Here is a 21,621-nt window from a genome sequence, read left to right on the forward strand (position 1 = left end):
ACGAGGAGAGACCCATCATTGCAGCTAGATGGCTGCTTGCAAGCTTTTAAGATCCCAGTCGCTACTCGCCAAAGTGGGAGGTGGAACATTGTTTTGTGTAGTATGTTATGCCAGTTGAGCTTGATGTCCCCTGCATTAAGCCTGGACTTTTTAAGAATCTGAGTTCTGTCCAACATTTTTCTCGTCTTCTATCAGGATACACCTATTATGACCCTTGTCAGAATGGTAATTAGTGGTAGCTGGGCACCATCTAGTTCTAGTCTCAGGGTACATGAGGCCATGAGGAGTGTTTCTGCTTACATTCTAATGTCGATATTATCCTAAGCTTAGAAAAAGATGAGTAATGGAAAAGGAATAATAATAATAATAATAATACTATCTCACCATTGGGCACCTATAGGAATCCTTGGGTGGTGCCAACAGTTAACCACTCAACTATGAGCCAAAAGGTTGGCAGTTTGAACCCACCCAGAGGCACCTTGGAAGATAGGCCTGGTGTGGTGGCATCATGAGGGTTGGTGTCAACCAGTGCAGTAACTTGTGGTATCACCCCCAGCATGGACCTCCTCTCATACCAGAAATGTTTATTATCAGTTTTAATCATAGACTAATAAGTGATAAATATAGTTATATATTGCATAAATGTACTATTTCTTAGATTATATGAACACTAACAACACAATTATGGAAAATAAGGACAAAGACAAAAGATATAAATAAACAAAATTTGGAACAAAGAAGGGAGTTCTAACAAACAAAAATCAAGTTTTTTTTCTTTTAATGATCATGAGAATTCTATGTAAAATTGCACAGAATCATATTTGAAAACGTTCATGAAATTGATTCCTCTTAATAAGAACTAAGCCTAATGCAATAAGAAATGAAAATAAAATTTAAAAATACACACACACACACACACAAAACACCCACACAAAAGACTTTCTCTATTTAAGTTACCAAGCGGTAACTTCTCATAATGGCACCTGGCCCCAACAGATTCATGAGAACATTTTTCCAACTTTTCAAGAAGCTGTATAAATTGTCCCAGAATTTACAACTTATAAATTATACCAGTCTACAAGGCACTGTAGGTCTCAATCCTTCACACACAAGAATTCTGAGTAAAATAACAAGGAATAAAATCTGTTTTGTCGAGAACCTGGTATGTGTCACTGTGTCAGATAAGGGAAAAAGAGATAGCAAGAAAGAGGTCCCCGCCATCTGTGAGCTCACAATCTAGTTGGAAGAAAACAAAGGATAGACAAACAAAGAGAGTTTGGTGCTTTCCGAGTCCTGGAGTCAGCTGAGAGGGTGGGTGGGAGACAGAAGTGAAAGTGGCCCAGTTGTTGCACCTGGGAATTTACCATCTAGTTGGGAAATTGTGTTCCAAAAACTCAGAGAGAAACAGCACTTTCTCCTTGGAAAGTGAATGAATCATGGAGGATTCTCTGGAGGAGGTGTCATTTGACCGGGGCTTTGAAGGCAGATGTTTGCAGTTAAGCACATGGACACTGGAGTTAAGTCAATTCAATCTCAGCTCTACAATCTCTTCACTGCATGATCTTGGGCAGATGACCTCCCCTCTCTAAGCTGCAGCTTGTACAGTGAGGCACCCCATCCCCTCTCCCCTGGATCACCCTCAAGTGTTGTCCGGGAGTAACCACTCTGTGATGCTTAATGTTATGTGTCATTGGCTGAGCTATAATTCTCAATGATTTGGCAGACAGTGTTTATCTTCCCATTCTATGATCTGATGTAAGCCACCATTCCATTGGACAAGGAGTTTCCTTGAGGGTATGCCTGTATTCGTGATGTAAATGACTATCCCCGCAAAGTTCGTCCTCTCTCGATCCTGCATCTGTCTTGTCAGTCTCTAACCCTCCAGTTCTTGGGACACAAGATGCCTTCAGCCTGCCACCTGACCTGCAGATTTTGGGGTCATCAGACCCCGCAACCACATGAGTCTGGAGAAGCCCCCAGCTGCTGCCCGATCCACGCATTTGGGACCAGTCAGTCTCCACGACTGTGTGAGCTATTTCCTTGAAATGACTCTCTCCCTATATATTAAGGGAGCTCCGGTAGCATAGTGCCTAAGGCACTTGACTGCTTATCAGTAGGTTAGCGGTTCAAACGCACCAGCCATTCCTCAGAAGGAAGATTGGACACTTTACTTCCGTAAAGATACCACCTCACAAACCCAAGAAGGGGTCGCTATGAGTCAAATCAACTCACTTCACAGGATTTACTCCTCTTGAGAACCCAGCCTAAGACAGACTTCATACACAGACCTGAGCAGGGAAAACTGGGGCAGCGTTTAGCACAGCGCCCTCTGGTGGAATTTTCTGCAATGATGGAAATGTTCTATGATTCTCCACTGTCCAATATGGTAGCCACCAGCCACGTATGGTTACTTAGCACTTGCAAAGTGACCGGTGCAAATGAGGAATTAGGTTTTCTTTGTAATCCATCTGAATTCATTTACATTTCTATAGATACAGGCAGCTAAAACCCCAAAACCAAAAATCCTTGTTGTCACAGAGTCAATTCTGACTCATGACAACTCCATGACTTGACCTGTACTCCATGGAGGTTTTTGGTTTTTTTTGGATATAATATTTATGGAAACAGATTGCCAGGACTTTCTTTTGCAGGACCACTGTGTGGGTTGAAACTGCCAATCTTTAGGTTAAGAGTTGCGTGCAAAGCACTTCGTAATTACCACACTGGACAGCATAGATCAGAAGGGCATGCCGGCTGGTGGCTCCAGTTGTGAAAAGGCCCAGGGGCATGAAAATAGGGGCAGCTTCCATAGGGTCTAAGGGGCTCAGGTGGTGCAGTGGCTAAAGCACTCAGCTGCTAACCAAAAGATTGGTACTTCAAAACCCTCCAGCCACTCCACGGAAGAAAGATGAGGCAACCTGCTTCCGTAAAGACTGGCAGCCTTGGAAATCCTATGGGGCCGTTCTACCGTGTCTTCTAGGGGTGCTATAAGTTGGAATTTACTCAGTGGCAGTGGGTTTAGTTTGGTTTCCGTATGGTCTGTGTAGTTTCCTCTTGCTGCTATAACAAATTACCACACATTTATTGTCTAGTGGAGAATAGTAGTAGATTGAAGTAGATTGTAGGTTTGTGCAACACAAACTTGTTCTCCTACAGTTCTGGAGGTCAGAGGGCAAAAGTCAAGCATTCTTCCTGGAGGCTTCCGGGAGAATTAGTTGCCTTGCGTTTTTAGCTTGTAGAGGCTGCCTGCATTCCTTGCCTCATGGACTCTCTCTCTCTCTCCCTTTTTTTTTTCCCAATTGTGATTTGGGTGAAAGTGGACAGAGCAATTGGTTTTCCAGTCAACCATTCATGCACATTTTGTTTTGTGACATTCCTTGCAGTCCCCACAATGCAATAGCAACCTCCCTACTTCCTTCTTGTGTTTACTGTTTCTCCCGTCCTTCTTTCCCATTCCTTCCTGGCTTCTGAGCTTTATCCCTGGGGAAACATAGGCCCGTGTATCCCTATGGCTGAAAACTGAGCCCTAGGAGTGAGCTCAGTCCCCATCTTGAAAGGTGACTGAAAGGACTGTCATCCTGGGGGCCTACCGTCTCAGAGCCTAGGCTTTGGCTCATGGCTTCTGTTCTGGTTCCCTAGTGCCTCTCTGATAAGAATATACCATAAATGGGACGGCCTGAACAAACAGGAGTTTATTCTCTTACAATTTGGAGGCTTTAAGTCTGAGTTCAAAGTGCCAGGCTCTAGGGGCTGGGGGAAAGCCCCTCAACCTTGGGGTCTAGCTCTGCCTCCTGCTCCCGGCCCACTGGAGTTAGAGGCTTTTCTTCACTCAGACAGCTGCTGGCTGCTGAGACTGAGAAGCCCCAAGGTTGACAAGTCAAAAGGCACAGTCACGATGTTACCAAACCACACGGCAGGCCATTAACTCAAGTCCATTGTAAGTCCCAAGGTCAGCAGAGCATGGCAGGCTGCTGAGCAACGACACGGCTACATGCAGGGTCCAAGCGTGCCACAGGCTAGAGACCATTCCCAAGGCTGCTCCTTATACACAGGAAGCAGACCACATCCCAGAGGATATGTTTGTGGTAGATCCCACCATGGAGCTAATTACCACTCACATCATGGGGAACAACTACCACCAGCTGCCCAGCCCCTACACCAGGCCCGGCCGAGTTGACCCACAAACATCACCACCACGGCCTCTTTCTCACGTGACTCCAATCTCTGCTTCTGTCACCTCATCTTCCGCCACCGACTCTGACCCCCGCCCCCTTTGCATGAAGACCTTTGGGATGACATTGGGACCCTCTGAGAAATCCAGGAGAACCTCCCACCTCAAGACCCTTAATTTCCTTCTATCTCCAAAGCCCCTTTTGCTGTGTGAGGTGGCTCACTCACTGGTTGAGTGGATTCACATGTAGGTCTTGGGAGCCATTACCCAACCTCCCCCAGGGTCTCAGCAGCTAGCGCACATGTGTGTCCCATGGTGGAGGGACACCTTGAATACCAAGCTACGGAGCTGGGATAGAGCCTTTCCTTTCAAACAAAATCCACTGCCATCAAGTTGACTCCAACACATGGAGACCCCAGAGGTGTCAGGCTAGAACTGGGCTCCACAAGGTTTTCAAGACGGTAACTTTTCAGAAGCAGATTGGCAGGCCTTTCTTCTGGCATACTGAGCGTGGGTTCAAACTGCCAACCCTTTAGTTAGTAGTCCCTCACTTAACCATCTGCATCTCCTTTATAAACTATAACTGAGTTATATTTTATCAACTGGATATAATATATGGAAAAGAGAGATACCAGAATTTAGATTTGGGGAAGGTAGTATGAGTATTGGGAGCTCTTGCCTGCTAACCAGAAGTCTGGCAGTTCAAACCCACCAGCCACTACTCGGAAGGAAGATGGGGCAATCTACTTCCATAGTGATACTGCCGCCTGGGAAACCCAAGGAGGGGTCTCTATGAGTCAAGTTAAGTCAATGGCAGTGACTTTGGTTTGGGCTTTGCTTCCAGTGGGTGTGGTTTGGGCTTTGCTCCCATAAAGACTGACAGTCTTGGAGACCCTGTGGTGCAGTTCCACTCTGTCCTCTAGGGGCGCTGTGGGTCAGAATCCCCTCCAGGCACTGGGTTTGGTTTGGGCTTTGCTTCTGTGAAGGTAGGAGCTCTGGTGGTGCAGTGCCTAAGGCACTTGACTGCTAACCAGAAGGCTGGCGGTTCAAACCCACCAGCCACTCCTCAGAAGGAAGGTTGGGCAATTTACTTCCATAGTGATACCGCCTCGAAAACCCAAGAAGGGGTTGCTGTGAGTCGGGTCCCACTCAATGGCACACAACAACAACAGTATGAGGATTACTCCCTTATTGGATGACCTTTATTATTTTAATATTTGATGTGTAAGAAAAGTTTAAATGTTCAAAAAGAAAAGATTCTCCATCTGTCAACTTCTTACAGCCCCTGCTGTGAGTCACCACCACCCAAGTCACCACCACTTCTTGTTGGACTATTGCAGTAGCTTCCTCATGGGCGCACCTCACTCCCACACTTACACCTCCCATCTCCCATAGTCTGGAATCCACCAGCAACCAGAGGGATACTCTTAAAATCTCAGCCAGATCAAGACGCTCTTCTGCTCAGAATAGGGCTGCAAATTAAAGGGACGGGAAAGGACAGAATGCCCAGGTAAACTTGAATTAAACAAGACGCACCCACCATCCCAGGTTCAGTTCTCAGCCAGTCCACCTCTCGCACAGCACCACCCACCTGTCGATAGAGACTTGCGCGTTGCTATGAAGCTGAACGGCTTTCAATGGAGCTGCCAGACTGAGACAGAGTAGGAAGGCAGGCCTGGGAATCTACCTCCAGCAATTAGCCAATGAAAAGTCTTTGGCTCACCATGATCCAGTCCACAACCAATCACGGGCGCGGTGCAGGACTGGACAGCATTTCATTGTGTTGTGCGCGGTGTCACCATGACTCGGGACCAGCTCAATGGCAGCTAGCAATGACAGATGTCCCACATATTGCATGGGACATGTTTATGTTTAAAAAGTATTCATTGCTTATGTGCAGTTCAAATTTAACTGGGCATCCTCTATTCTCCCCAGCAACCTTACTTCAGAATCCCCCTCCCCCACCAGGGTTCCCCAAAACACTTGCCAGGGCCTGGAAGGCCGTCAGAGCCTGGCCTCTCCCTAGATCCCCACTCTCATCTCGTACCACTCTTCCCATTGCTGGTTCTCCTCCATCCTCACTGCTCCTGGACTATGCCAAGCACATCATGCCCCAGGACCTTTGCACATCCTCGTCCCTCTGCTTGGAGCACTTTTCCCAGATTTCAGCATGAGTCCTTCCTCCCTACCCTTCATCAGGTTTTGGTTCAAGTATCTTCTTCCCCGACAGGCCTTGCACGGCTGCCTGTATTCCTGCCCCAAACCATTCTCACACTGTGTTAGGTTTCTCAGCACATATCACCACCTGAGATATTCTGCATGCCTTTGTTTGTGTGTATATTGTCCATCTCTGTCCACTACGATGTCAGCTCCGTGAGGGCAGCTATCTGTGTTTTGTTCACCACTATATCCCCAATAAGGAGCTCTGATGCTGTGGTACCTAAGGCACTTGACTCTTAACCAGTGTGGTGGTTATGTTTGTGTGTCAGCTTGGCTGGGCCTGGTTGAGTGGCTGGGCAGCTGGTGGGAGTTATTCCCCATGATGAGACTGGCAATCAACTCCATGGTGGGATCTACCACAAGCAGCTGAGTAGCTGCCTTTGGGATGTGGTCTGCTTCCTGTCTATAAGGAGAAGCCTTGGGAATGGTCTCTAGCCTGTGGCACGCTTGGGCCCTGCATGTGGCCGTGTCGTTGCTCAGCAGCCTGCCATGCTCTGCCGACCTTGGGACTTACAATGGACTTAAGTTAATGGCCTGCCGTGTGGTTTGGTAACATCGGGACTGTGCCTTTTGACTTGTCAACCTTGGGGCTTCTCAGCCTCAGCAGCCAGCAGCTGTCTGAGTGAAGAAACGCCTCTAGCTCCAGTGGGCCAGGAGCAGGAGGCAGAGCTGGACCCCAAGGTTGAGGGGCTTTCACCCAGGCCCTAGAGCCTGGCACTTTGAACTTGGACTTAAAGCCTCCAAATTGTAAGAATAAACTCCTGTTTGTTAAGGCCGTCCCATTGGTGGTATATTCTTGTCAGAGCGGCACCAGGGACCAGAACAACCAGAAAGTGGACAGTTTGAACCACCAGCCGCTCTGTGGAAGGAAGATGATGCAATCTACTTCCCTACAGATTGACCACCTCGGAAACCCAATCAGGGTTGTCATGGCTCGGAATCGACTCAATGGCAGTAAGTTTGGTTTTCTTTATTTCTTTTTAAATATCCCCAATAAGGAACTCTGGTGGTGCAGTGGTTAAAGCATTAGGCTGCTAACCAAAAAGTCAGCAGTTCAAACCCACCAGCCAATCTTCAGGAGAAGGATGAAGCAGTCTGCTTCCGTAAAGATTTACAGCCTTGGAAACCCTATGGGGCAGCTTTGCTTTGTCCTCAGGGTCACTATGAGTTGTAATCAACCCGAAGGCAGTGGGTTGGGTTTGTTTTTTTGGTATCCCTATTGCCTAGATAGAGCCTTGCACAAAGTAGGTGCACAATGAATGGAGAATAAAGGAAAGAACAAACAAAGACATCGTTGATCTCCTGGATCCATCTATGCCTGAAGCCACTTTGTGAAATGGAACAAATGATATAAACCGGTTTCCCTGTGGCCTACACTTCCATCTCTGAGACCAGGTCGTGGCTAGTGGATTTCTTACTGACCACACTTTTATCCTCACCCTGGGATTCCCTCAGGGCCCAACGACAAGCAGCCGGCAGTGACCTGTGGAGTTGTACTCGCCCAAAATAAAGGAAGAGGATGGGATTCAGGCAGCTGTGAGCCAGGGCCAGGCCCACAACCAGTGGTTCACCCCTCAGGGCCCTGGCCAGGAGCGCAGAGTTGGGAGCAGCGACAGCTAGGACGAGGCCCAGTGCGTGGTAGGGGGCCCAGCAGACAAAAAACCCCACCACCACTGCTGTGCCCAGTGGCCAGCGGCATCGGGCCACACGGCACAGGAGGGCACTGTAACAGCCGACCACAACCAGCAGAGGGCCCAGGAAGCCAAAAAGAAACCGAGCAGCGGTCACTGTGGCCTCGGTCGCGGTTGAGCCGCCGTAGTCCACCACACACTCCAGGCGGGGTGGGAAGTGTTCCTGGTGCAGACGGCGGTAGATGGCAGAGGGTACGGTCAACACCAAGGCCAGGGCCCAGGCTGTCGCACAAGCTGCCCTTACCCCATGCGGCCGCCAGGTGGCAGCACTCCAGGCAGGTCTCAGGGCCAGCAGGCAGAGGTCGGCACTGAGGGCAGCCAGAAGCAGGACGCTGGCGTGCATACACAGTAAGATGACAGAGGGCAGGATTCGGCAGCCCGTAGCTCCGTACAGCCAGTGGCCTTCGCGGGCAATGGGCACCGCCTGGATGGGCAGCGACAGACAGCACAGCAGATCAGCCGCCGCCAGGTGGAGGAACCACGTGGGCACGACGCGCTGACGCGCCTCCCTTCCCATCACCCAGGCCACCGTGGCGTTGCCGGGCACGCCCACGAGGAAGACCACAGCGTACAGCAGCAGTGGCGCCGTGCGGAGGGGGTCGATGGCGAGGCAGGAGCCGTCCGGGCAGTCCACGGGTAGACCCGGGATCTCGCTGTAGTCCTCGTAGTCATAGCCGAGCGACGCGTTCTCCATCCAGGTGCCGGACGCCTGGGCAGGACAGAAACACAGAACTCAGCCACAGAAACTGAGGTGCTTGGAGTCCTGGAAGGAGCTCTGGTGGCAGTGGATAAGGCATTTGACTGCTACCCAGATGGTGAGAGGTTCAAACCCACCTACCTGCTCTGTGGAAGGAAGATGGGGCAACCTACTTCCGTAAAGATTTACAGCCTCGGAAACCCAGTGGGGGTCGCTATGCGTTGCAATTGACTCAATGGCAGTGAGTTTAGTTTTTGTATTAATTGATTGATTGATTGATTGATTGATTGGAGTCCTGAGGAGTAGGAAGCCTGGCCCATTACTCTCTTGGAAACTAGAATATTACAATGATAGAAGCCCGATGCATTAGCTTATTATATGATTCTGTGTTGGTACTATTAAAAAAAAAAAAGTTCACAGCGCCCCTAGAGGACAGAATAGAACCGCTCCCATACAGTTTCTACGGTTGTCAATCTTTATGCAAGCAAAGCCCAAACCAGACCCACTGCAGTCTGGTTGATTCCAACTCACAGCGCCCCTAGAGGACAGAGCAGAATGACTCCGGTAAGACAGAGTATAATTGTCCCATAGGGTTTCCATGGCTGTGCAAACCCAACCCACTGATGTCCAGTGGATTCCGACTCACAGCGCCCCTAGGGGACAGAGTAGAATTGCCCCACAGGCTTTCTGAGGCTGTCAATCTTTTTGGATGCACACTGCCACCAGCTGCTGTGTTGAACAGCTGACCTTTCGGTGCCTAACCTCTGTGCCCCCAAGGCCTCTCTTACTGCAGGTTGTTGCTGCTACTGTTGCCGGTGCCGTTCAGCCGGCTCCCACTCAGCCACGCCCGGTACAGCTAGTCCCCAACATAGAACCCTCGCAAGTTACCCCCAACCAGACCGACCACCTTCCTTTTTTTTTTTTTTGTAATCTTATTTTTAGTAGCATGCACCACGTGCAATGTTGCAGTGGATAATTTGCTGCTGTTTTCATTCCCCGATGTTCACTGGCAAATGGTCAGCATAGCAGGTTATGGAAACCAAAAAATCAAAACAACAACAACAACAAAACAGTATTCAACTTATGTCAGAACTTACCTGGGACAGATCATTGGAACCGAACCCCGGCCTAAGCGGGGCACGAGTCACCCAGCAGAATGAAACGTGGCTTGGTGCTGTGTCATCCCCCCGGTTGTTACTATGTTTGAGTTTATTGTTGCAACCACGGTGTCAACCCATCTCCTGAAAACACTTCCTCTTTCTCCCTGAAGCTCCACCTTACCAAGCATGATTTCCTTCTCCAGGGCCTGGCCCCCCTGATGACCTGTTGTTGTTATGTGCCCTTGAGTCGGACCTGACTCATAGAGACCCCTCCTTGGGTTTCCAAGGCAGTATCACTACGGAAGTAGATTGCCCAACCTTCCTTCTGAGGAGTGGCTGGTGGGTTTGAACCGCCAGCCTTCGGGTTAGCAGTCAAGTGCCTTAGGCACTGCGCCACCAGAGCTCCTACCTTCACAGAAGCAAAGCCCAAACCAAACCCAGTGCCTGGAGGGGATTCTGACCCACAGCACCCCTAGAGGACAGAGTGGAACTGCACCACAGGGTCTCCAAGGCTGTCAGTCTTGATGGGAGCAAAGCCCAAACCACACCCACTGGAAGCAAAGCCCAAACCAAAGTCACTGCCATTGACTTGACTTGACTCATAGCAACCCCTCCTTGGGTTTCTGAGGCAGTATCACTATGGAAGTAGATTGCCCAACCTTCCTTCTGAGGAGTGGCTGGTGGGTTTGAACCACCAGCCTTCTGGTTAGCAGTCAAGTGCCTTAGCCACTATGCTACCAGAGCTCCCAAAGAGACAGACTGGCTATCTGGCAGGCTCCAACCGACAGCACTGTGTGTGGCAGGTGACCGCCTGAGGCCTGAGGCCAACCCCTGGGGCCTGTTAGACTGTTGGAATTCTAGAACACTGAAATGTGGGAACATATAGCTCATTGGTATCTTGGGACTGAAGGCTATTACCGTATTTAATTCTAGCATGATCAAAATCTTGGAATTTTGAAACATGAAACTACGAGAGCCCTGTTGTTAGCTGCTGTCAGTTGGCCCCTGACACGTAGCACCCCTGTGCACAGCACGATCAGACCCCTGTCATCCCTAGGACTTTGGTGGGTTGATTTTCACAAGTTGGTCACCAGGTCTTTCTTCCTAGTCTGTCTTAGCCTGGAAGTTCTCCTGAAACCTGTTTAGCGTCACAGCAACACAACAAGCCTCTACCGACAGACACGGAATCAATCAAACCCTTCCCATTGGCTGGAATCGAACCAGGGTCTCTCCCATAAAAGGCAAGAATTCTCCCGCGGAGTGGGCGGGGAGCTGTTGCATTGTGGTAAACTATGGTCAATGACGTGAGACAAAGTATATGCAAACTGCTGTATAGAAAGTGAATTTGCTCTGTAAATCTTCACCCAAATCACAATAAATTAAAAAAAAAAAAAAGAATTCTCCCGCTGAACCAACTCCATTATGTTACGTGCCAGGCACTGCTGCAAACATCTTTAAACATTGTTATCACATATTTCTTCTAACAACCCTTTTGATTCTGAGGGTATTGTTAGACCCATTCTGCAGATGAGGAAACTGAGGCACACAGGAGTGAAGTGACTTACCGAAGATCACGCAGCTCAGGGAGTAATGGAGTCGGATTTTGAGCTGTGTTAGTACCACTCCCGAACCCAGTGCCCGAAACATAGACACTGGAGATGTGAAATCTGAACAGCCTCCTCAGGCCACGCTCTGCAAACCTGAGCAAGCAGTTTCTGTCGCCTCTCTCCGTGTCCTCATCTGGGGACTGAAGCATTAACTTGACGAACCTCCCTCACCGGTTTGGGGAGATCAAGAGAAGTTAACACGTGGAATGGATACACACACACACACACACACACACACACGTGTCACAGAGCACAGAGCAGGAGCTCCTGGAGACGGGAGGTGTGACTAGGACAGGACCCAGGAAACCCGGCCCCGCCCTGCCCCACGTCAGAATGACCAGCCCTGCAATCCTCTGCTGACTAGTATGGGCTGGCTGGCACTGCCCAGAGCCTCCGCTGGAGTTGATGCAACAACAGGAAGGGCAGAGAGGAAGTTGGGGCCCTCCCCTCTCTCCACCCTTCAGGTAGCAGCCAAGAGGCCACTTTGTTCTTGCGTCTGAATTTGGGCACTCCACTTCCATGTTCTTTTCCCCACTAGAGTGAAATGTGCGCAGGCTGGAAGCATTCAAATCCTCACTGGCTGGGTGGCCTTGGGCAAGTCACTTAACCTCTCTGTGCCTCAGTTTCCTTGTGTGTGTAACAGGAATAAAAACTCATCCATCTTCGAAGGTGTTGTAAGGAGCCGGGGTGGAGCAGGCGGTTTGCAGTCAGCCGCCATCCTAAAGGCTGGCAGTGCAAACCCATCCAGCAGTGCCTTGAAAAACGCCCTGGTGATCGACTTTTGCAAAGATTACAGCCCAAAGCACCTTATGGAGCCGTTCTACTCTGTCCCACAAGGGGTCAGCACGAGTCGAACTGAGTTGGTGGCCATGGGGTTGTTTGGTTTAGAGAGTCTTATGAGAACTGAATGAATGTAAGTGAAATGTGTAGCACAGTGCCTGGCCCACTGTGAACCTCACACAGCTATGAACTTGGAGTTGCCTCTATCCACATGTATCCTCTCTCCTCAACCTCGGACCCTTACCCCAGACCCAGAGTCCACCACCGTTAACACTTCCTGCAATGCCTAAGTTTCCTCATCAACAGAATAGGTATAACATTGTTCAAGGACTATTGTTGTTGTTGTTATGTGCCGTCGAGTCGGCCCCGACTCATAGCGACCCCTCCTTGGGTTTCCGAGGCAGTATCACTATGGAAGTAGATTGCCCAACCTTCCTTCTGAGGAGTGGCTGGTGGGTTTGAACCGCCAGCCTTCTGGTTAGCAGTCAAGTGCTTTAGCCACTATGCTACCAGAGCTCCTTAATATTTGCATATTAGGCTGTTTTGGCAGGCCCTCTCAGTTTCCTTGTCTGGGGAATGAAGCGTTAACCTGGTTTGGGGTTTGGGGGGACCTCGAGGAGTTAATCGATATAATGGACACACACACTCACACACGCACATGGCACAGAGCAAGAGCTCACGGAGACGGGAGATCTGGCTAGGACAGGACCCAGGGGACCTATATACTTAAAGATGATAATGTTTAAAGAAGGTGCCCTGGTGGGGCACTGGTCAAACATTCGACTGCTGACCGAAAGGTCGGCATTTCAAACCCACCATCTGCTGCACGGGAGAAAGACCTGGCAACCTGTTTGCCGTAAAGATTTCAGCCTACGAAGCCCTAGGGCCAGTCACTCTGTCGGAGAAAGTTGCTAAGAGTTGGAACTGACTCACCAGCCCCCAACAGCAATGTTTAAAGCTGCTCGCAGCAATGCCTAGCACATATGAATCCTGGAATATTTTTTCTTTAAAATAGTGTATTATGTTTGAGGTGAAAGCTTACACAGCAAATTAGGGATTAGGCCCCATTTAACAATCTTTATACAGATCGCTCTGTGCTGTTGGCTACAATCTTCACAGCGTGTCAGCGTTCTCATTATTTTCTTTCCAGTTGTTCTGTGTTGATCTAGCTTCCCTGCCCCTCTGTGGTTTGCTTTGGGGTGAATATTGACCGTTCAGGCTCATAGAGCTGATTGTTTGGGGGTGAGTCTTTTTTTTTCCTTCACCCAAGTTAATTTGTGCGTCTACCTTCTGACAGATGGCTTGCCTTCCCTGGAATCCTGGAAATTTTCTCTGTATAAGCAGTGACAGCAGCCAATGCTATTTCCTTTAGAATTTTTAAAACAGACATGGGCCTGTTCAGCGCTTACCGTTCCATCTCTTAATCTTTTCCACTTAACATGTTTGAAGATCTCTTTCCTCCCCTACACACACACTTCCACGCCGTTCTTCATGACTGCTTACTGCTTCAAAATCATTTGACTGCTCTAAGTACCGTACTTACTAACCAGCCCATCACTGGCTTGTTATTCTATTGAATAATAAACTGCAGCAGCATAAGTAGCATTATTATTTTATGAGGATTTTGTATAATAAATAGTAAATCACATTGATAAATACATTATATATATAATTCATAATATATAAACTATATATACAACTTCTATAATATATATAAATTATGTATAATATATTTATATATTATTTAAAGGAGCGCTGGTGGCGCAGTGCCTAAGGCATTTGACTGCTAACCAGAAGGTTGGCGGATCAAACCCACCAGCCACTCCGAGGAAGGAAGACGGAGCAATCTACTTCTGGAAAGATTTACTGCCTTGGAAAACCAATAGGGGTCGCTATGACTCGGAATTGACTTGATGGCAGTGGGTTTGGTTTTTGTGGTTTACATATAATTTGGGGAGCTCTGGTAGCATAGTGCCTAAGGCACTTGACTGCTAACCAGAAGGCTGGTGGTTCAAACCCACCAGCCACTCCTTGGAAGGAAGATGGGGTAATCTACTTCCACAGTGATACTGTCTCAGAAACCCAAGGAGAGATCATAGTGTTATAGAGAGAACTCTGGTGGTGTAGTGCCTAAGGCATTTGACTGCTAACCAGAAGGCTGGTGGTTCAAACCCACCACCCACTCCACGGAAGGAAGACTGGGCAATCTACTTCCATAGAGATACCGCCTTGGAAACCCAAGGAGGGGTCGCTATGAGTCGAATCGACTCAACAGCAGTAAGTTATAGTATATATTATATGTTGTATGTGATATACTTTAATATATAAGATCCCTGGGTGGCCCAAATGGAGTGTGCTAACCTAGTAGTTGCCACTTTTAACCCTTTTTAGCAGGACTGCGGAAGAAAGGTCTGGCAATCTGCTTCCATCATGATTACAGCCAGGAGAACCCTATGCAGCTCCGCTACTCTGACACGGGATGGCCATGAGTCGGAAATGGTTCAATGGTAACTAACAACAACAACATATTACAGACTTTATAATATAAGGGAGCTCTGGTGACATAGTGCCTAAGGCACTTGACTGCTAACCAGAAGGCTGGCAGTTCAAACCCACCAGCCACTCCTCGAAAGGAAGGTTGGGCAATCTACTTCCGTAGAGATATCGCCTCGGAAACCCAAGGAAGGGTCCCTATGAGTGGGATCTGACTCCACGGCAGTGGGGTTTTATAATATAAAGTAATTACCATTGTTATTTTATAATAATTGAAATAACTGAAGACATTTATTGAGGACCTACTATGGACCAGAGTCCCTAGGCAGTGCAAATGGTTAACGGCCTCACACCTGCTAATCAAAAGGTTGGAGAATCGAGTTCCACCCAGACGTGCCTTGGCAGAAAGGCCTGGCAATCCACTTCTGAAAAATCAGGAAAAAACTACTACTGCCTGCAGCGGCACAGGCAGATCTCAGAAGTATCATGGTGAGCAAAAGAAGACAGATGCAAAGGAGAACATGCTCCTATATCGTTTCATTCTATGAAATTTCAGAAAAGGCAAAACCAGCAGATGACATAGCTGTGACCGTATACATTAGTCAGCACTCATCAAATTGTACACTTTAAATGAGTGATTTATTGCATGTAAATTTCCCTCAGTAAAGAAGGAAGATGGGGCAATCTACTTCCGTAGTGATACCGCCTCGGAAACCCAAGGAGGGGTTGCTATGAGTCAAGTCAAGTCAATGGCAGTGACTTTGGTTTGGGCTTTGCTTCAAACCCACCAGCCACTCCTTGGAAGGAAGGTTGGGCAATCTACTTCCGTAGTGATACCGCCTCGGAAACCCAAGGAGGGGTTGCTATGAGTCAAGTCAAGTCAATGGCAGTGACTTTGGTTTGGGCTTTGCTTCAAACCCACCAGCCACTCCTTGGAAGGAAGGTTGGGCAATCTACTTCCGTAGTGATACAGCCTCAGAAACCCAAGGAGGGGTCACTATGAGTCGGGGGCGACTCAATGGCACATAACAACAACAACAATAAAGCTGACTTAAAAACTTAAAAAAGGAAAGAAAGAACAAACCAACCTTATGGATCATGATTCTTTTCTGACACACACTGACTTTCTCTCCACGAGTCAGAACTGACTTGACAGTAACTGGTTTCTATCGTGTGCCAAGCGTAGCCCTGTAACAGCCCTTTGAGGTCAACATTATTATCTCTGTTTTCCAGAATGTGAGCTCCACCAGGGCGGGGATTTTCGTCTGCCCCTGGCTGTCTCCTGTCCTCGGAGTCTGGAACAGTAGAGAACACAGAGCAGCTACTTCGTCCAAAATGAACGGAAATAAGAGGGAGACTGACACAGAGGAGCTGGGTGGTGGCTTAGATTTTGGTGTTTTTCATGACAACAAGCCTCCTTGGCACACGTGGGTGCTACAAACAGTCTCGCTGGAACATCCGTTCTGGGAAACTGGGACAGAATCCACATGTGGATTCTGAACATTTTACACCTCTCTGTGACTCAGAAATCCACCACCACCACCCAAAAAAGCACACGTGTACTCACCAAGAAGGAGCTCTGGTGGCGCACTGCCTAAGACATTTGACTGCTAACAAGAAGTCCAGCGGTTCAAACCCACCAGCCACTCCTCAGAAGGAAGGCTGGGCAATCTACTTCCGTAGTGATACCACCTCAGAAACCCACAGAGGAGTCGCTATGAGTCGGATCCAACTCGATGGCAGTGAGTTGGTTTGGTTTGGTTTTGACGCACCAAGAGGCACAGACTAGAATGTTCACAGCAGGCCCAAATGAGAACCCACCCAGATATGCACGCACGGGAGAGGAGATAAAAACCACACTCGTTGCCATGGAGCCCGTTCTGAGGCATGGTGATGCATTTGTCAGTACAGCTGTGCTTCAAGGGGTGTTCTTGGCGGTAGCCTTGACAGAAACAGGTCACCGGGCCTTTCATCCATGGTCCTCGACCTCTGGGTGAGTGGAAGTAGCCGAGAGAGAGCTGTGCACCACCGGGGACCCTGGATAAACACTCACGAAGCAGACTGTTCTACAGTGAGAAGGTACGGACCACAACTGAGTCGCAACCAAATGTGAGAACGCGGATGGCTTTCCGAATATGATGCTAAGGAAGGGAGCCAGGCACAAAGGACAGGGCACTGTCAGATTCCATTCATGTCAGTTCAAAAGCAGGCAAAGGGACACTCGGGTGTCAGGAGTCAGAACCCTGGTTCCCTCTGCTGTGGAGGGCACTGACCAGGAGGGGAGCTCTCGAGATTGGTCCCAATCTGTGTCTTGATTCACCTTCTGGCTACCCCCCCCACTTCCTCCCGACAGTTTCCTCCTCCCTGTGTCCTTCCCTCCATGCACTCCTGTCCCCTGAGCTGCCTCCCTGTGCATACACAGCCCTTCTGTTCTCCCATGATTGTTCTCTCCAAGGAGTGTGTCTACCTAATGTAAATGTTCACCCCATATGCTTGTCTTTTGTTTGGCTGGAAGCCACAGGAGTGGGTTCATTTCCAGACCTGAAGGGCAGCTGGGGGCCATGGTCTCATCAGCTTGTGAACATTCACAGAGCTGATGGGCACATTTTTCTGTGTATGTTTTACACCGATATGAAGTTTACAAAACCAAAAAGACCAACTGCACTACCATTGCGTTGGTTCCAACTCATAGGAGCTCTATGGGACAGAGTAGAACTGTCCCATAGCGTTTCCAAGGCTGTAAATCTTTACAGAAGCAGGCTGCCTCAGCTTTCTGCCATGGAGCGGCTGGTGGGTTTGAACCAACCTTTTGATTAGCAGTTGAATGCTTTAACCGCTGTACCACCAGAGTGCCTTAAAGTTTACAAAGTTTCCTTGAAGAGACCCCCCCAAAAAAATTCATAAAACTCTAGCCAGGCTAACTAGGGGAAAAAATGAGGCGACACAAATTACTAACGTCAGAAACGAAAGAGACCCCACAGACTCCAGAAGGATGATAGAGAAATACTGTGATTAAGCAATGTACTAGGAGCTCTAGTGGCATGTGCCTAAGGCACGTGGCTGCTAACCAGAAGGCTGGCGGTTCAAACCCACCAGCCACTCTGCGGAAGGAAGATGGGGCAATCTACTTCCGTAGTGATACTGCCTGGGAAACCCAAGGAGGGGTCACTATGAGTCAGGTCAAGTCAATGGCAGTGACTTTGGTTTGGGCTTTGCTTCCAGTGGGTGTGGTTTGGGCTTTGCTCCCATAAAGACTGACAGTCTTGGAGACCCTGTGGTGCAGTTCCACTCTGTCCTCTAGGGGCGCTGTGGGTCAGAATCCCCTCCAGGCACTGGGTTTGGTTTGGGCTTTGCTTCTGTGAAGGTAGGAACTCTGGTGGTGTAGTGCCTAAGGCACTTGACTGCTAACCAGAAGGCTGGCAGTTCAAACCCACCAGCCACTCCTCGGAAGGCAATCTACTTCCATAGTGATACTGCCTTGGAAACCCAAGGAGGGGTCTCTATGAGTGGGGTCCGACTCGACGGCACATAACAACAATAACAATAAACAATGTACTTGGCTGCTCTAAAGGTTAGGGATTCAAGTCCACACAGAGAGGCCTTGGAAGTAAGGCCTGGTGATCTGCTCTTGAGAAATCAGCATTGAAAAACATACTGAAAAAATCATTTTTTTTTAAAAAAAAAAGGACCAGGTTTGCTGGTCTGATGGAGCCTGGTGGAACCACTGAGACTGTGGCCCCTAGCTGCCCTTCAGGTCTGAAATTAAACCCACTTCTGTGGCTTCCAGCCAAACAAAAGACAGGCATATGAGGTGAACATTTACATTAGACAGATACACTTCTTGGAGAGAACAATCATGGGAGAAAGAAGGGCTGTGCATGCACAGGGAGACAGCTCAGGGGGCAGGAGTGCATGGAGGGAAGGACACAGGGAAGAGGTAACTATGGGGAGGAAATGGGAGGGGAGATGTTGCATTGTGGGAGATTACAGTCAATGTCATGAGACAAAGTGTATGTGAGGTGCTGTATGTTGTTGTTGTTAAGTGCCGTCAAGTTGGACCCGACTCATAGCGACCCCTCCTTGGTTGTCGAGGAGGTATCACTAGGGAAGTAGATTATCCAACCTTCCTTCCGAGGAGTGGCTGGTGGGTTTGAACTGCCAGCCTTCTGGTTAGCAGTCAAGTGCCTTAGGCACTACACTACCAGAGCTCCCTATTCTAACAGTACTGGGAAGATGTTGGAGGGACATTATAAGGACTGTGTTTCACAATATCATTTCTGGCTAGAGTGTAAAAAATGGTTTGGAAGGGAACAAGAAGGGAGACCACTTGGTAAAGCCCGAGGCAGAAATGATGGAGTGAAGAGAAGTGGATGTTCTATGGGCATTTCAACCAACAAAGATTTCAAAACTGAACTTGAAATTGGTAGAGTGTGGTGGTATAGCCTGGTGGTTAAGGGCAGAGTAATGTAATGACCAGGTCTCTAAGCTCAACTGCCAGTTTTGTATCAGGTCCGACCGCTTACCGGCTAAGTGCCTTTAGGCTGAGTGTCTTTCATGGGGTGATTTTTGAAAGTGGATGTCCCAGACCTCTTTTCCTCATCTGTTTTAGTCTGGAAATCCCATTGCAACCTGTCTACCCTGCGTGACCCTACTGGTATTAGAAATACAATAGCATAGCTTCCGGTATCATAGCAACATACCACACACACCCAGCTGGGTGAGGGGCCACTGCTCTCTGCTCACTTTATCCACCCTATATCACAGCTCTGTTGTTGTTGTTGTTGTTATGTGCCATCCACTCATAGGGACCCCTCCTTGGGTTTCCGAGGCAGTATCACTACGGAAGTAGATTGCCCAACCTTCCTTCTGAGGAGTGGCTGGTGGGTGTGAACCGCCAGCCTTCTGGTTAGCAGTCAAGTGCCTTAGGCACTATGCCAAGAGCTCCCAACTCTAGGGCCCCCAAATTTGATAACTTAGATGAAATGGACCAATTCCTTGAAGGACTTGATCTACCAAACCTCCGTAAGGAAAAGACTTTTCTTAAGAACTAGAATTGCTGAGTGTTCACTGGGCTTGTTCACTGGGCGTCTTACAGTTCTGTCGGTGGTTCAGAAGCTGCCGAAATTCCTGCTTCACGATTTAGGTGGGAGAGCTGTGGGGTTTCCTGCACTGTGATTGCCAAAATGTTTGGCTCCTTGGACGAGAGATTTTTTTTTTTTGGTTGGTCTCTGGCAGTCAATCCCAAGAGTCTGGAACGCTGGTGCGGATTCCCAAGCAATGGTTCCAAGACTCTAACTCTAAAGTGCCAGCTTCCAATGGACGAGAGGTAGACCAGAAGTGCTGAGTAACGCTCTTAGGCTAATAGACTGGGATGTTTCTCAAAACCATGACACAAACCCTCCAAACCAGACAGATCCTGTGAGGTATCTGGATAAACCCAAAAATAGCTTTGACAGCTATTCTTTTTCTTTCTCTCTTTCTTTTTTAAATACAATCAAATGTTAGCTCTGTGGCCCAGATTCTGAAAGTAACAGATTATGGGTTTTACGAATATAATGTTCAGGGAAGGGAGACAGGCAGAGAGAGTGATAGATGATTCTGTTCATGTCAAGTTCAAAGACAAGCCGGAGGACTCTATGGGGCTAGGAGTCAGGAGGGTGGCCAGTGAAACCCCCACCTCCTCCCTCGCTCTTTCCCTCTGTTCTCACCATCTCTCTCAAGAAGGTCTTCGACTTAGCCAAAGGCAGCTCTTCGGGGCACGCTGAGGCCCCCAGGCAGGTTCCGGGAGGTCCCTCACGTCTGGCAGCGAATGGATTCTTGGAAGTCCGCTCTATTTGTCCAGGGTTCCTGACAGACGCTGCTGGACCCTGCCACCTCACGGCCCAGACAGACTTTCCCAGCCAGGGCCAAACAGGAATGGGCTTTTCAGAGCTGGGTGTGTTTGTCCTGCGTGCTTCCCATAATTCACTCCAAATTGCCAGGCAGCGCCAGGCTCTGCGGCCAGCTCCCTGGCAGCCAGGCCTGCGTGTGGTTTGACCTTTGAGGCCTGAGGGCCTTTGGCCCGGACTTGGTCTCCCCGTAGGGCCCTCTGAGGGTTTCCATACTATACCCCTCCTCCGTTGGCAGCCTGGTCTCCCTTCTGTCTTTTGAGGAGCCTTCAGATAAATATTCCTCACTCAAGGAATGTTCTCAGGAAGCCAACTCAGGGTTACATCCCACACAAAAGGCCAAGGCAGCCAGGCTCACTGCATGCGGCTTCAGAGATAAACAAAACATAAACAAGACCCATCCCTTCTCTGGAGCTCTGGTAGCCCAGTGAGTAAGGCATCGGACTGCCAACCAGAAGGCTGGCGGTTCAAACCCACCAACCGCTCCACAGAAGCAAGACTGGGCAATTCACTGCCTCAGACACCCAGTGGGGGGTTGCTGTGAGTTGGAATGGACTGCGTGGCAGTGGGTTTGGTTATTTTATTTTTTCATTTTTGTATCCCTTCTCTGGGCCTCTGTTTTCTACCTGTGAGATAAGAAGGTGTTGTTGTTGTTGTTGTTATGTGCCATCAAGTCAGACCTGACACAGCGACCCCTCCTTGGGTTTCTGAGGCAGTATCACTACGGAAGTAGATTGCCCCATCTTTCTTCCGAGGAGTGGCTGGTGGGTTTGAACTGCCAGCCTTCTGGTTAGCAGTCAAGTGCCTTAGGCACTATGCTACCAGAGCAATAATAATAATAAAGCCCAAACTTGTTGCCATGAGGACCCCATGCTCTATAGAGAGCAGACCTGCTTCATGGGCTTTCTTGGGTTTAATCTTTATGTCAGCAGATCATGAGACATTTCTTCCCAGACACACACTGGGTGGCTTCA

At 48.8% G+C, this 21,621-nt stretch overlaps 1 protein-coding gene across 1 annotated transcript; it reads right to left on the minus strand.

Moving 5' to 3' along the window:
• Positions 1-7,762: 7,762 nt before the first annotated feature.
• C5AR2 (complement C5a receptor 2) lies at positions 7,763-8,776 on the minus strand. Its single transcript, XM_007942874.1, has one exon. The coding sequence runs from the start codon at positions 8,774-8,776 to the stop codon at positions 7,763-7,765; it is 1,014 nt and encodes a 337-aa protein (XP_007941065.1).
• Between the last annotated feature and the right edge of the window lie 12,845 nt (positions 8,777-21,621).

The sequence above is a fragment of the Orycteropus afer genome, unplaced genomic scaffold (assembly GCF_000298275.1).
Source record: "Orycteropus afer afer isolate SDZICR_OR568_19922 unplaced genomic scaffold, OryAfe1.0 scaffold00099, whole genome shotgun sequence".
In the NCBI taxonomy this organism is placed as follows: Eukaryota; Metazoa; Chordata; class Mammalia; order Tubulidentata; family Orycteropodidae; genus Orycteropus; species Orycteropus afer.